A 14892-nucleotide genomic window follows, 5' to 3' on the forward strand; every position below is an offset into this window, starting at 1 on the left:
TCCTGGAAAATTCTGATTTGCCGCTGGTCCATTACCAATTCTTCTGTGAAAACCTTTTCAATGTTACCCCTCAGCTTCCCAGAAAGGGAAACATCCATTACAACGCAGGCATTACAAGGACCTACCTTTACAACACAAAAGTTACAACGCAACTGCCTTTCCATCGCATGCCAATACAATGCATGTTATTACAACGCATGCCATTACAATGCATACCATTACAATGCATTATAAGGTAAGTAGTTGAGATTTTTTAGTATAAAGGGTGGATATGGGTTTTGAGGTACATGGGAATAGTATTTTTTACCCCTACACTATCCAACACTTTCCCTAATTTTGCACTCACTGAAGTGGGAATAGTAATTTTTACCTCTACACTATCCAACACTTACCCTACTGTGTGCCCTAATAGTATTATGCATTGTAATGGTATGCATTGTAATGGTAGTTTTTAAAAATGCGCTGTAATGGCATGCGTTGTGAAATCATGCAATGTAATGGTAGTTGCGATGTAAAGACTGTGTTGTAAAAGACTGCATTGTAATTGCATGCATTGTAACGTCATATATTCTCCCAGAAAAGGTCTACTGAGCTACCCCTTGCCGGAGGACCAAAACTCCGCTCATCCCATTGATGCACACTCATAACTTCAATTTTACATCTGGATAGTAATAATTTCTCCCCATCTTGTTGCCAGAGAGAACAGATTTGGTTTTTCCCTTGTCTCAGAATAGGCAGCTAAAAAAATGTTGGCACACTTTCTCGGTGATGTCTCCATTTACACATTGTTTGCCGTCACTTGCCCTGAAGAAGGCCTCCTCGTGACGTTTCAAATGGTCGTCCGACTGTAGGCCTTTTCCAGGAGAGGTGCAGGGCACCTTTATAAGACCAGGTGAATTAATTAAGTCTCTGGCCCCAGGAGAGTGCCCTCAGACTGTAAAGGTTCAAGCATCCAGAGTCCAGGGTTTTACTTGGCCACAAAGTCAAATTGTTTCCCGGATAAGCTTCTTTTTACATAATCCCGTCCAGCTGGCTGCGGCTCTGTAGATACTGAATGAAAAACTCGAAAGGGGAGGAAGTAACTGACTTCCTGAAATTGTTATGCTTTCCATTAACTTTTTTTTTTCTTTTACATATGCTGACGTCGCTATTGCGCCCGTCCTGGTTGAACTTCCATGGTTGTTATAGCAGAAATGTGTTCCTGTCTATACATTTTAGCTTTGATTCTGAACTGTGTTGGTTACTGTCTGTACGTGTCTGGATGTGTGCCTGTGTTTTTGTTCGTGTGTGTGTGTGTCTATGTGTACTTTGTGGGTATTGGTGTGTGTGTGCATTACACAGTAGCAGTAGACCCTGAGTAGTTATGATTCAGCCGCATGTTGCATTGTAAAGGCATTTTAAGACTTGTTTATGACTTTTGACTAACCCTGGGCGTAGTTCGCGAAGTAGCGCTAAGTGCACTTTGCACTACGCGAACTACGCATAGTGCACTGTGCAAAATGCTGTTGGCACTGATTGCACAGTGCCGGATGCTTGTCCGCACTGTGCAATCACTGCAAACTGCATCTTGCACAGTGCAAGCGGTCATTTTCTGCTGCTCGAGTAGATTTATACGTGAACAGCAGCTTTCTCAACGCAAACTGGTAGTTGCTCATCGTGAGTGGTTGCGAGCATACGCGACCACCCGCAATGAGAAACCTGACCTCCCCCCATTGAGAATCTCAGTGGGAGGTTTATTTTCCACGCTCGCAATCGGCAACTTGATGTTGCTGATCACAAACGAGGAAAAAGCCTCGCCGGGATGTCATTTTGTTTGCTCGCAGTCGCCAACTTGACGTTGAGGACGGTGAGCAAGCAAAAAATTATCACTGCGCTACGCTATGCGTGTTTGCACTGTGCTACGTGCAATTCACATAGTGCGAAGTAGCGCAAATTTCACAAACTACGCGAGCGTAGCGTAGTGCTTTGCCCAGGCCTACTTTTGACCCCATGGACGGATTTGCACAAAACTTGCCAACCTACTAACTCTATCAGCTAAGTTTCGACCCGCCAAGTTTCATGTAAAGCCGTCGACAGGGGAAGATTAATAGTTAAAGGGGGGTGGAAGTCCAAGGTTCTGCTGACCACATCAAGTTTCCTTGTGCCTTGAGTGGTGTGACGTCTCCTGAGAGCAAGGGTGCCACTGGTCTAATGCAAACAAGGACATCATTTGCTCACCAGCTCCGCTTGGGACAGTTCAAGGCAGTCAGATTTTGGGGTTGTTGGGCCCTTTCCTTCCAGGGTCCCTGTGCCAATGTGCCTCCTGCACTAATAGCAGTTCATCCCTGTGTCGCAGGATGGCTTCTGCACCATACACAGCTGGGGTTTCAGGGAATTAAACTCATTTTTTAATACAGATTTGTCAAATTTTGCAATATTCGTATTGGTTGTGAGGATGGGTTGGGGCCAAGTCGAGTTCTGTATGTGATGTCGGGTGTGTGTAAGAATGACGGGTGCGCCCACGAAATATAAGATGGGAATCTCAGTGGCGCCAAACATCATGGCCAGCATATATGGGCCGAAAATATTGAAATTAAGTAAATAGAGAATTTCTATATCTAACTCCTCATATATGTAACTTGACAACATGTGTATATGATATATTTATATATATATATATTCTTCTGCCAGATTGGAGAAGTGTTTGAGTATATATATATATATATATATATATATATATGACGCTCAAACTCTTCGCGTATAGCTCAAAGAGTATATATATATGTATGTGTGTTTTCAAGGAACCTAGAAGTGGAGTTAAGAATAGTAAATCTATACTTCCTCTATATGCACTTACAGTTCTGTGTTTTGTTCCTCAATATTCTGATACCACAATGTTCCTATACGCGATATTCCATAGTACGATCAGCGTGGCAAGCTACGTGTCGTCTGTAGCTTGCTATTCTGAAGGGTGCATTGTTTGTTTCATTAGGTTCAGTATAAACGCACATTCTTCAATTCTGCATCTCTGAGAACGTTTATGTCTATCTGAATCTGAGGGGTCCCTGGGTCTTTTCCAAGTGTCTCGTTTCGAGATCCGAAGGCTGCCCCCCAGGTGGAAAGGCACCTGCACATCTATATGGTAATAGTGACTCCTGGGGTGATTAGTTACCCTTGAGTTGACAAAAAGAATATGGCGGACAAGGGGAGGCTTTTGGAATTTATTGTACAGGTAGGAAGGATCGTATGTGGTTGTTGGGCAACATTTGGGTGTCTCCCATTTTATGCTTTGCGGTCTTTGTATTAATTTTTTTTTTTGAAAAGTTTTATAAAGCGCGAACAAGACCCCTACGGGTATCAGAGCGCGGTACAGAAATGGCAAAAACAAGGGCAGTGAGTTTTAACTTCATCCTATGTTCAGAGAGCAGTCTGACTGGTCCTTATGTCTAGACGTCTACTCTTTGACTGGATCCTATGTTGAGCAGTGAAGTCTTCAACCAGTTCCCATGTTCAGCAGCGCAGCCTTTGGGTGGATCCTATGTTGAGCTGCGCAGTTCAGCTGGGTTTTGTGTTCAACAGTGTAGTCTTTGATCAGACCCTATGTTGAGCTGTGCAGCCTTTGGGTGGATCCTATGTTGAGCTGCGCAGCCTTTGGATGGATCCTTTGTTGAGCTGCGCAGCATTTGGGTGGATCCTATGTTGAGCAGCGTAGCCTTTGGGTGGATCCTATGTTGACCAGCGCAGCCTTTGGGTGGATCCTATGTCGAGCTGCGCAGTTCAGCTGGGTTTTGTGTTCAACAGTGTAGTCTTTGATCAGACCCTATGTTGAGCTGCGCAGCCTTAGGGTGGATCCTATGTTGAGCTGCGCAGCCTTTGGGTGGATCCTTTGTTGAGCTGCGCAGCATTTGGGTGGATCCTATGTTGAGCAGCGTAGCCTTTGGGTGGATCCTATGTTGACCAGCGCAGCCTTTGGGTGGATCCTATGTCGAGCTGCGCAGTTCAGCTGGGTTTTGTGTTCAACAGTGTAGTCTTTGATCAGACCCTATGTTCAGCAGCGCAGCCTTTGGGTGGATCCTATGTTGAGCAGTATAGGCTTTGAGTGAATCCTGTGTTGAACAGCGCAGCCTTTGGGTGGATCCTATGTTGAGCAGCGCAGCCTTAGGGTAGATCCTATGTTGAGCAACGCAGCCTTTGGGTGGATCCTATGTTGAGAAGCACAGCCTTTGGGTGGATCCTATGATGAGCAGCGCAGCCTTTGGGTGGATCCTATGATGAGCAGCGCAGCTTTTGGGTGGATCCTATGTTCAGCAGTATAGACTTTGGGTGGATCCTATGTTGAGCAGCGCAGCCTTTGGGTGGATCCTATGTTGAACAGCGCAGCCTTTGGGTAGATCCTATGTTGAACAGCGCAGCCTTTGGGTGGATCCTATGTTGAACAGCGCAGCCTTTGGGTGGATCCTATGTTGAACAGCGCAGCCTTTGGGTAGATCCTATGTTGAACAGCGCAGCCTTTGGGTGGATCCTATGTTGAACAGCGCAGCCTTTGGGTGGATGCTATGTTGAGCAGCACAACCTATGGGTGGATGCTATGTTGAGCAGCACAACCTATGGGTGGATCCTATGTTGAGCAGCACAACCTATGGGTGGATCCTATGTTGAGCTGCACAGCCTTTGGGTGGATCATATGATGAGCAGCTCAGCCTTAGGGTGGATCCTATGTTGAGCAGCGCAACCTTGGGGTGGATCCTATGTTGAGCAGCGCAGCCTTAGGGTGGATCCTATGTTGAGCAGCGCAGCCTTAGGGTGGATCCTATGTTGAGCAGCGCAACCTTAGGGTGGATCCTATGTTGAGCAGCACTGCCTTTGATCTGACCCTATGTTGAGCAGCGCAGTCGTTTACTGGATCCTGTATTTAGAAAAGCCGTTCGTCAGCGCATTTTTTGTTAGGCGTGGGTAAAAATTAAATAATGCTGGTGTAATTAGCATAATTTCCGGAATTATACACTACCTTTACACAATGTTGCATAATTAAGCCGTCGTTCATTGCAAAAATTATAACACAGGAGAACAAGTACAATGCCAATAGCCCAGACCTCCAGTGACTGTTTGCGTAAATTGTGTTTTTTAGAATATTTTTTAGTGCACTCTGTGTCCTTGTGTGAAAAATTGACACAAGGATGCATTTCATTCTAAAATATATGTTAAATGATGCATTCAAATTTTGCGTAATTAAGGGTAATTTTGGATAATGTTCCAAAAAAAACAATTGCGCCAAAGCAAAATATGCAAAATTCGCAAACCGCTAGCTCGTGACTGGGTCCTCTACTCAGTAACATTTTCTTTGTCTGGATACTTTGTCGGCAGCACAGTATTTTACAGTTTTGGGTGCTCCGCGGCACAGCGTTTGCGCAGTTCCTGTGTTCCTCATTGCGGTCTTTGATGATATTCTCTGTTCAGAAGCACAGTCTGTAACAGCTCTTACTTTCCAATGTAAGATCCTGCCTCTGTCTGAATTCTGTTTCTTGAAGTTTCAGTTTGGGGCACCAAAAATGGGATGAATGATCCAACATGCTACATATTTCAACAGCGAACAATCAACACAGTATCAAATCGCCAGAGAAGTAATCCATACAGAATGTTCTTAAAGACAAAAAATCGTACAATATAAAATAACTGGCAAACAGGTATTTTTCTATATTTTTTTTTAGCTTTTTTTATTTACAATTTTTTTTTTAATTGTGCCAGCACAATTATAGCAAATCGATGTTCTCTATGATTTTCTTCCAAAACATGATTAGGCGCAGTCTCGAACATAAGTGGACAAACTGTTGACACAAAATCAACTCAATATGATTAAATGAGTTCCTGTATATGAAGATTAGGTCCGAAATTGGTCCTATATTTTGTTCCTGTGCTATTTTGAGAAATAAAATTCCAAAGTGTACTGGGCCATCGTCCATTTCATTTCATTCTGAACTTTATGTTACACTGATCACCCAGTCAGAACACCTACCCTTGTCATCCAATGCAAACAATCTCAAAGGGCACCCAAGAAGAAAATTCATATAGTTCCATATATTGAAATATTTGCAGATAGTTGTTTCCTTGTGTGTAAAGGTATCCAAAGTTTTCATTATGCAAGCAAAATCTGGCAGGTTGTATGTCAAAATATCACCTGGCTATTTATCTCCAAAATGTTGACTACCAAAAAGTAGTGAGGAGAAGTACATAAGGGTAAGCAAAGATTTACTATTCGTAGCTCCTCCGCTATGTACGTTTTAGATATACAGTCAATGTAAAGGTATGTGTAGTTAAGAGTATTACATCTCCACCCACCTATACATATGTACATTTGTAAGCCTGTGATAGTCAATATTTTGGTTGGATGATATTAAAAACGGTATAGTCTGGTATCATTCCAATATCGCGCGGATCCTCGTTATTTTCCCTGCCCGTACAGCACAAAGTTTCATCCAGTTCTTCGTTTACCCCTCAATGCAATTTTCGGTCTCTGTCTGGCGGATAATTCCCTGTGCGTAATCGCTCTGAAAAGGAATGTTCCATTTTGTCCTGAGTTAAATGTAAAACTTTTTTCCTAATGACAAAGACGCTGGATGAACGTTGGGAATTTTTTTTAAAGGGACAAAAAAGTCCATATTTTTAAAAGGAAACACATCTGCAGGAATCTTTGTGATCTAAAGGTAGGAATCTTTTATTTCAAGAGAAGTATAAGAGGTTGTGAGAGAATAACTTTACAGGTATTAATGAAAGCTCTATTCTATACAAATTTAAAGAATGGCAACAGAGTAGAGGTAAATGCAGTTTACGTTTTAATGATCACTGAAAGATCTTGGGGCGGAGAAGGTTGTCTTACTGCAGTCTGTTTCTTACTCCATGTTAAGCTGTGCCTGAGTGTCCTTTTACAAAATAATAAATGGATTTGGGAGGGTTGGAGTAAGTCACATTTTGTTATGTGTATCTTAGAGGGAAGTATGAAATTACATTCTTCTACTGGATCAGAATAGACATGTATGTGAGCTGGGATTGGTAGCTGCATGGTGAGTGTGTGTTTAGCCAGCAAGAGGCCCTGTCTTACAGCTGGTTCCTAAAGCACTTCACTTATGTTGCACAATAGGCCATCTTACACAAAATGCATACTTCAAATAAGCATTAGGGCAATATAGACTTTCCTAAGAGGCAGGTCAAGATTTTTACTTTTAAAAAAATCCCTTATTGTATAATATTGTTGTCACTGCTCACAATCTATGTCTGAATAAACTTAATATTTTTTGAGATCCAATCTAAGCAACTCTTTCTAAATTTACATTACTGTGAAATTGACAATGTATGGATAAGCTTAATTGTGCACCCTTTATAAAGTTATTCCATTAATACTAAAAAGCAAAACGTGATGAAGTCCCAGATGTAATTTATGGCAGCTTATAAACCCCCCTAATATTTGGGAGCACGATTTTGGACAGGAAATCTTCATCTGGGCACTCATTGGATGCATTCACTCTAAGAAAGAGTGAATTTGCGACTAATTCAGTTACTGCACCTCTGACGGGCCTTCCTTTATAGCAGGCCAATAACTGGCATCTCTTCCATCAATAGTTCTAAGAATTTTTCTAAAACAGTCCTTTCTAATGGATTGTTACATAATAAGAATAAAAACAACTGTAGAGAATTACCCTTTTGCCGGCGGCGTTTCTGTATTATATCTTACTATTGGTGGATGCTAGTAACTTTGTGCAAAGAATACTTCCATAAAAATACAATAAAAAAGAGTGGGCCATCTATAACCACTAATACACAGTATTCAATTTTGTTTAAAACCTTCCCTTTTGCTGATGATCTTAAAATAATTTTGTATTCCTATTATTTTTAACACTGCCCAGCGTAAGCCCAGCTATATCACGCTAAGTTTATTTTTAAGCACTGAAGCTTACAAGGAGAGGGAATCTCATTGACTGCTATATTGAACAATATATCAAGGGTATTTGTTTGATAAAACAAATCTGTTTTCCTCTAAACATCTTCATGTGCTATTCTTAAAAGTCAATTTACAGTCAGGATTTAATAAAGTCATTGAATTACAAGACCCCGGGGCTTTAGGGAGCGATTAACGAATGTTATGAAACAAGCAATAATGGCAGAGAAACATGTTCCTTAAGGGCCAGTGTGTGTGAATGTCTTTCTAAGGCGTGTAATCTGACAGCGGACATGCGGGTGACAGACGCGGACAACGCACCGTCATAAGAGCAATTCAGAATGGATCTTATTGGGAATCGAATAAAGAGGCAATCATATAGGAGGTGATGAGCTTTATTACTTTTGTTTTGCAGCCTCTGGCTCCTTTCTGTAATCATCTTCTTGAACCTTTCCCAGATCTCCAACTGCAGCTGTAGAAACAATCTGGCTGGCGCGCTTCCCACCCAGAGACCTCCCTGCTGCATGAGGTTTTAAGGGTATTTTCACACGAGTCTGTTGCTCCTCAGCTGTCTGTCCCCCTGTGGTGTGTCCTGCCCTGCTCCTGCTCACTGTTCACCTCCATGCTCCCTTCTGACTGGTCCCCACGCCTCATAGGGCTCTGTATCCTGAGCCCCCAAATTTCTTTTTGGCTGTATGCTTTCTCTTGCCTCCATCCCTTAATAACATAACATAACATGTGTATTTGTGAAGCGCACGTTCACCCCAGCAACGAGGCATCTTGGCGCTGAAATAACAGATGTTTATTGTTACCCAACTCAATGGTACTCATTTTATCGACCTCGGATGGATGAAAGGCTGAGTGGACCCGCCGGGATTTGAACCTGTGACTATGAGGTTGAACACAGGCCCCTGCAGTGGGTGCATTAGTCCAATGAGCGGCCAGACCCGACCCCACCAGACCCCAATCCTGACCCCCATTCCATCCTTTCACGTTTACCACGTGCTCGCTTCCTGGCAGTGCGGTCAGGGACACTGGAATTATTCCATTTTTGCAGCTATGGCACTATGCATTTGCCACATAATCCATCATCTGATGCATAATCTGCTGATTTCAGCAAAAAAATCTGTTTGTAATTCAAATGCGGCAAAAAATGTTGTTTAAGGCCCTTTGCAAAGCTTGACTGTCACCTTTATGTTGCTTATTCCTGCATTTGGCTGCAAAGTGATACTAACGAGGTGAGACCTTTCCCCAGAATGTGTAAAAATGGCAAAAAAATGAGATAATTCTAACTTAAAATGTACCCCATTACGCTGCATAATTAGCCTTTTCTTGCTGCATAATTTAGTCAACCCTCACAAGTAAATTGGTCCTCACCAGCCACATCTATCATTCTATCCCTGTACCACAGCATGAGGCTGCGCACTATTATCATTCTATCCCTGTACCACAGCTTGAGGCGGTGCACCATTATCATTCTTTCTCTGTACGATAGCATGAGGCTGCGCACTATTATCATTCTATCCCTGTACCACAGCATGAGGCTGCGCACTATTATCATTCTATCCCTGTACCACAGCATGAGGCTGCGCACTATTATCATTCTATCCCTGTACCACAGCTTGAGGCTGCGCACCATTATCATTCTATCCCTGTACCACAGCATGAGGCTGCACACCATTATCATTCTTTCTCTGTACGATAGCATGAGGCTGCACACCATTATAATTCTATTCCTGTACTGCAGCATGAGGCGGTGCACTATTATCATTCTATCCCTGTGCCACAACATGTGGCGGTGCACTATTATCATTGTATCCCTGTACCACAGCATGTGGCGGTGCACTATTATCATTGTATCCCTGTACCACAGCATGTGGCGGTGCACTATTATCATTCTATCCCTGTGCCACAACATGTGGCGGTGCACTATTATCATTGTATCCCTGTACAACAGCATGAGGCGGTGCACTATTATCATTGTATCCCTGTACCACAGCATGTGGCGGTGCACTATTATCATTCTATCCCTGTACCACAGCATGAGGCGGTGCACTATTATTATCCTATCCCTCTACCACAGCATGTGACTGTGCACCATTATCATTGTATCCCTGTACCACAGCTTGAGGCTGCGCACCATTATCATTCTTTCTCTGTACGATAGCATGAGGCTGCGCACCATTATAATTCTATTCCTGTACCACAGCATGAGGCGGTGCACTATTATAATTCTATCCCTGTGCCACAGCATGTGGCGGTGCACCATTATCATTCTACCCCTGTACCACAGCATGAGGCTGCGCACTATTATTATCCTATCCCTCTACCACAGCATGTGGCTGTGCACCATTATCATTCTATCCCTGTACGACATCATGAGGCTGTGCACCATTATATTTCTATTCCTGTACCACAGCATGAGGCGGTGCACTATTATCATTCTATCCCTGTACCACAGCATGAGGCGGTGCACCATTATCATTCTATCCCTGTACCACAGCATGAGGCGATGCACCATTATCATTCTATCCCTGTACCACAGCATGTGGCTGTGCACCATTATCATTCTATCCCTGTAGCACAGCATGAGGCGGTTCACCATTATTGTACTTTCCGGGCTACAGCATGAGGCTGCGCACTATTATCATTCTATCCCTGTACCACAGCTTGAGGCTGCGCACCATTATCATTCTTTCTCTGTACGATAGCATGAGGCTGCACACCATTATAATTCTATTCCTGTACTGCAGCATGAGGCGGTGCACTATTATCATTCTATCCCTGTGCCACAACATGTGGCGGTGCACTATTATCATTGTATCCCTGTACCACAGCATGTGGCGGTGCACTATTATCATTCTATCCCTGTACCACAGCATGAGGCGGTGCACTATTATTATCCTATCCCTCTACCACAGCATGTGACTGTGCACCATTATCATTGTATCCCTGTACCACAGCTTGAGGCTGCGCACCATTATCATTCTTTCTCTGTACGATAGCATGAGGCAGCGCACCATTATAATTCTATTCCTGTACCACAGCATGAGGCGGTGCACCATTATCATTCTACCCCTGTACCACAGCATGAGGCTGCGCACTATTATTATCCTATCCCTCTACCACAGCATGTGGCTGTGCACCATTATCATTCTATCCCTGTACGACATCATGAGGCTGTGCACCATTATATTTCTATTCCTGTACCACAGCATGAGGCGGTGCACTATTATCATTCTATCCCTGTACCACAGCATGAGGCGGTGCACCATTATCATTCTATCCCTGTACCACAGCATGAGGCGATGCACCATTATCATTGTATCCCTGTACCACAGCATGAGGCGATGCACCATTATCATTGTATCCCTGTACCACAGCATGAGGCTGCGCACTATTATCATTCTATCCCTGTAGCACAGCATGAGGCGGTTCACCATTATTGTACTTTCCGGGCTACAGCATGAGGCTGTGCACTATTATTATCCTATCCCTGTATGACAGCATGAGGCTGCGCACCATTATCATTCGATCCCTGTACCACAGCATGAGACAGCTCACCATTATCGTACTATCTCTGTACCACAGCGACACACGAATGCAGGGTTTTTGGAGGGGGTACGAGTCTTGAACCACAGCAGAGGTCAGACACAAGAATCCAAGGTTCTTGGTACCTATACGATTCTTGCAGCACAGCAGGGGGTAAAATACGAAGTTACATGGTTCCTGGTGCACATATGATATTCGCACCACAGCAGGAGGTCAGCCACAGGGATACATGTTTCTGGTGCATATATGATTCTTGCAGCACCGCAGGGGCTAGACACGGGGTGGTAGGGTTCTTGGCACATATGATTCTGGCACCAAAGCAGATCAGACCCGAGGTTGCATGGCTACTCCGCATGTATGATTCTCTCAGCACAGCAGGAGTTCAGAAACAAGGATTCAGTGTTTCTAGGGCATGTATGATTTTTGCACCAGAGCAGGGAGTTGGACACTTTTTTACACGTTCCGTGGCACATACATGATTCTTGTACCACAGGAAAAGGTCTGTCACGTGTTTACACGGTCTCTGGCACATACGTGATTCTTGCACCACAGCAAAAGGTCTGTCACGTGTTTACACGGTCTCTGGCACAAACATGATTCTTGCACCACAGCAGAAGGTCTGTCACAAGTTTACACGATCCCTGGAACATACATGATTCTTGCACCACAGCAGAAGGTCTGTCACAAGTTTACACGATCCCTGGAACATACATGGTTCGTGCACCACAGCAGAAGGTTTGTCACTAGTGTTACACGGTCCCTGGCACATACATGACTCTTGCACCACAGCAGGAGGTCGGTCATGGTGAAGTTTGTTATGGTTCTTGCACCACAGCACGAGGACGGGCGTGCGGACACCAGGGTCAGATGCACTTGTGATTTCTCACCTCGGCGGGGGCGAGGTCACTGTTACATGCACATCCCTGCACCACAGCAATGTCTACTGTAGGCGAGGGTGGGGGGGGGCGTGCGCCGCCCCCACCCCTCCCCACTCCCCCCCCCCCCCCCCCCCCCCCCCCCCAGGGAGGCCGGCCTCCCTCCGCATGCTCCGCCGTGTGTCCCGCAGAGGGTTAAAGAGAATCTTTCCGAGCCCTACACACGCTGGCCCCTCCCCCGCACCCTGACATCACACGGCGGCACCCGGCGGCTCCCGGGGCCGGTGCTGTCCTGTGGCTGTGGGGCTGGCACGGTGCGCCCGCGGGCGCCGCCTCTGTCCGCTCACCGGGGGCACGGCTGTCTGGCTGGCACCCCCAGAAACTTTTAATGATCTTTGCCGAAGAGCACACTGTGGAAGAAGCCGAGGCGTAGCCACGCGGAGAGCGCTGTGAAGCGGGCACGGAGCACCAGGCGCTTGGAAGACAGCTGTGCCAGGACAGAACTGAGGACAGGAGAAGGGGCATTCCGGGGGGGACGTCAGGGGGAGCGCCAGGAGAGAAAATCAAAGTGAAAGACAATAAGGGGCGCATGCCAAGACAAAGGAATTCAGCGAGCATGGCACCGCGCCCGCCCCTGCTGCCAGGCATCGAGGCGCTGTAGGCACCGTGCCACCGGATCCAAGGATTGCTGGGAGAAGGGGTCTCTCGGAAGCAGGGAGGGGCCCCGTGAGCAGGGAGTCCCCCCGGAGCCGACCCCTCGTGCCCCATGGCGCCCCCTCCGCGGAGTGCCAGGGGTGCCCCCCGTGGACTGGCACCAGCGCCCCTGCGATGGGAGCGCGGCTGAGCTGGCTCCGGATCCCGCCCGGGACCCCCAAAGGACGGGGGTGACTTCTGGGGCGCTCCGGGGGCTCTGGACCACCTCTGGAGATTGTGTTGTTTTCAAACCTCGGCTGCCGCCCCCCTGCGCGCGCGGAGGGCAGCATGAGTCTGCCCACGAACAGCGGCTTCTTGGCGCTAGGAGACGGGGCTCTCAGGGTCTGCAATGGGCACATCTACGGGTCCCCGTGCGCCGTCAACCGGCCCATCGACATCATCCAGAAGCGGAGGCGGTGAGTGCGCGGCGCTCTGCAGCGTCTAGCTCTGAAGGCTTCTCGGCGCTACTCTGTCGCTCTCTCTATCTAGCATCATGCTATCAAGGGAAATTGCATCTCTAACGTATGTAAAGGTAGAAGAGGGGATATCTGGCAACAGGGAGCAAACCATGCTTAGCACACAGCCTGGAAAGCATGCCATGCTTAGCACAGCTTAGGAAGCATGCCATGCTTAACACACAGCTTAGAAAGCATGCCATGCTTAGCACCGCTTAGGAAGTATGCCATGCTTAGCACAGCTTGGAAATCATGCCATGCTTAGCACACAGCCTGGAAAGCACGCCATGCTTAGCACAGCTTAGGAAGCATGCCATGCTTAGCACACAGCCTGGAAAGCACGCCATGCTTAGCACAGCTTAGGAAGCATGCCATGCTTAGCACACAGCTTGGAAAGCATGCCATGCTTAGCACAGCTTGGAAAGCATGCCATGCTTAGCACAGCTTGGAAAGCATGCCATGCTTAGCACAGCTTGGAAAGCATGCCATGCTTAGCACAGCTTGGAAAGCATGCCATGCTTAGCACACAGCCTGGAAAGCATGCCATGATTAGCACAGCTTAGGAAGCATGCCATGCTTAGCACACAGCTTGGAAAGCATGCCATGCTTAGCACCGCTTAGGAAGTATGCCATGCTTAGCACAGCTTGGAAAGCATGCCATGCTTAGCACACAGCCTGGAAAGCACGCCATGCTTAGCACAGCTTAGGAAGCATGCCATGCTTAGCACACAGCTTGGAAAGCATGCCATGCTTAGCACAGCTTGGAAAGCATGCCATGCTTAGCACAGCTTAGGAAGCATGCCATGCTTAGCACACAGCTTGGAAAGCATGCCATGCTTAGCACAGCTTAGGAAGCATGCCATGCTTAGCACACAGCTTGGAAAGCATGCCATGCTTAGCACACAGCTTGGAAAGCATGCCATGCTTAGCACACAGCTTGGAAAGCATGCCATGCTTAGCACAGCTTGGAAAGCATGCCATGCTTAGCACAGCTTAGGAAGCATGCCATGCTTAGCACACAGCTTGGAAAGCATGCCATGCTTAGCACCGCTTAGGAAGTATGCCATGCTTAGCACAGCTTGGAAAGCATGCCATGCTTAGCACACAGCCTGGAAAGCACGCCATGCTTAGCACAGCTTAGGAAGCATGCCATGCTTAGCACACAGCTTGGAAAGCATGCCATGCTTAGCACAGCTTGGAAAGCATGCCATGCTTAGCACAGCTTTGAAAGCATGCCATGCTTAGCACACAGCCTGGAAAGCATGCCATGCTTAGCACAGCTTGGAAAGCACGCCATGCTTAGCACAGCTTAGGAAGTATGCCATGCTTAGCACAGCTTGGAAAGCATGCCATGCTTGGCACAGCTTAGGAAGCATGCCATGCTTAGCACACAGCCTGGAAAGCATGC

At 46.2% G+C, this 14892-nt stretch overlaps 1 protein-coding gene across 8 annotated transcripts in view; it reads left to right on the forward strand.

The window, feature by feature from the left end:
* PDE4C (phosphodiesterase 4C) overlaps nt 1-14892 on the forward strand; it is a 1009779-nt gene that overhangs the window by 766359 nt on the left and 228528 nt on the right. Inside the window, exon 1 of one of the 8 annotated variants that reach the window (XM_078670893.1) lies at nt 12367-13445. The exons of the other annotated variants lie outside the window; for them this stretch is intronic. Coding sequence (XP_078527019.1) covers nt 13318-13445 — 128 coding nt within the window. The 5' untranslated portion in view covers nt 12367-13317. Of the gene's footprint in view, nt 1-12366; nt 13446-14892 lie in introns of those variants that run through there. 8 annotated transcript variants of the gene reach the window in all.

This window comes from Lissotriton helveticus, chromosome 12 (genome assembly GCF_964261635.1).
Source record: "Lissotriton helveticus chromosome 12, aLisHel1.1, whole genome shotgun sequence".
In the NCBI taxonomy this organism is placed as follows: domain Eukaryota; kingdom Metazoa; phylum Chordata; class Amphibia; order Caudata; family Salamandridae; genus Lissotriton; species Lissotriton helveticus.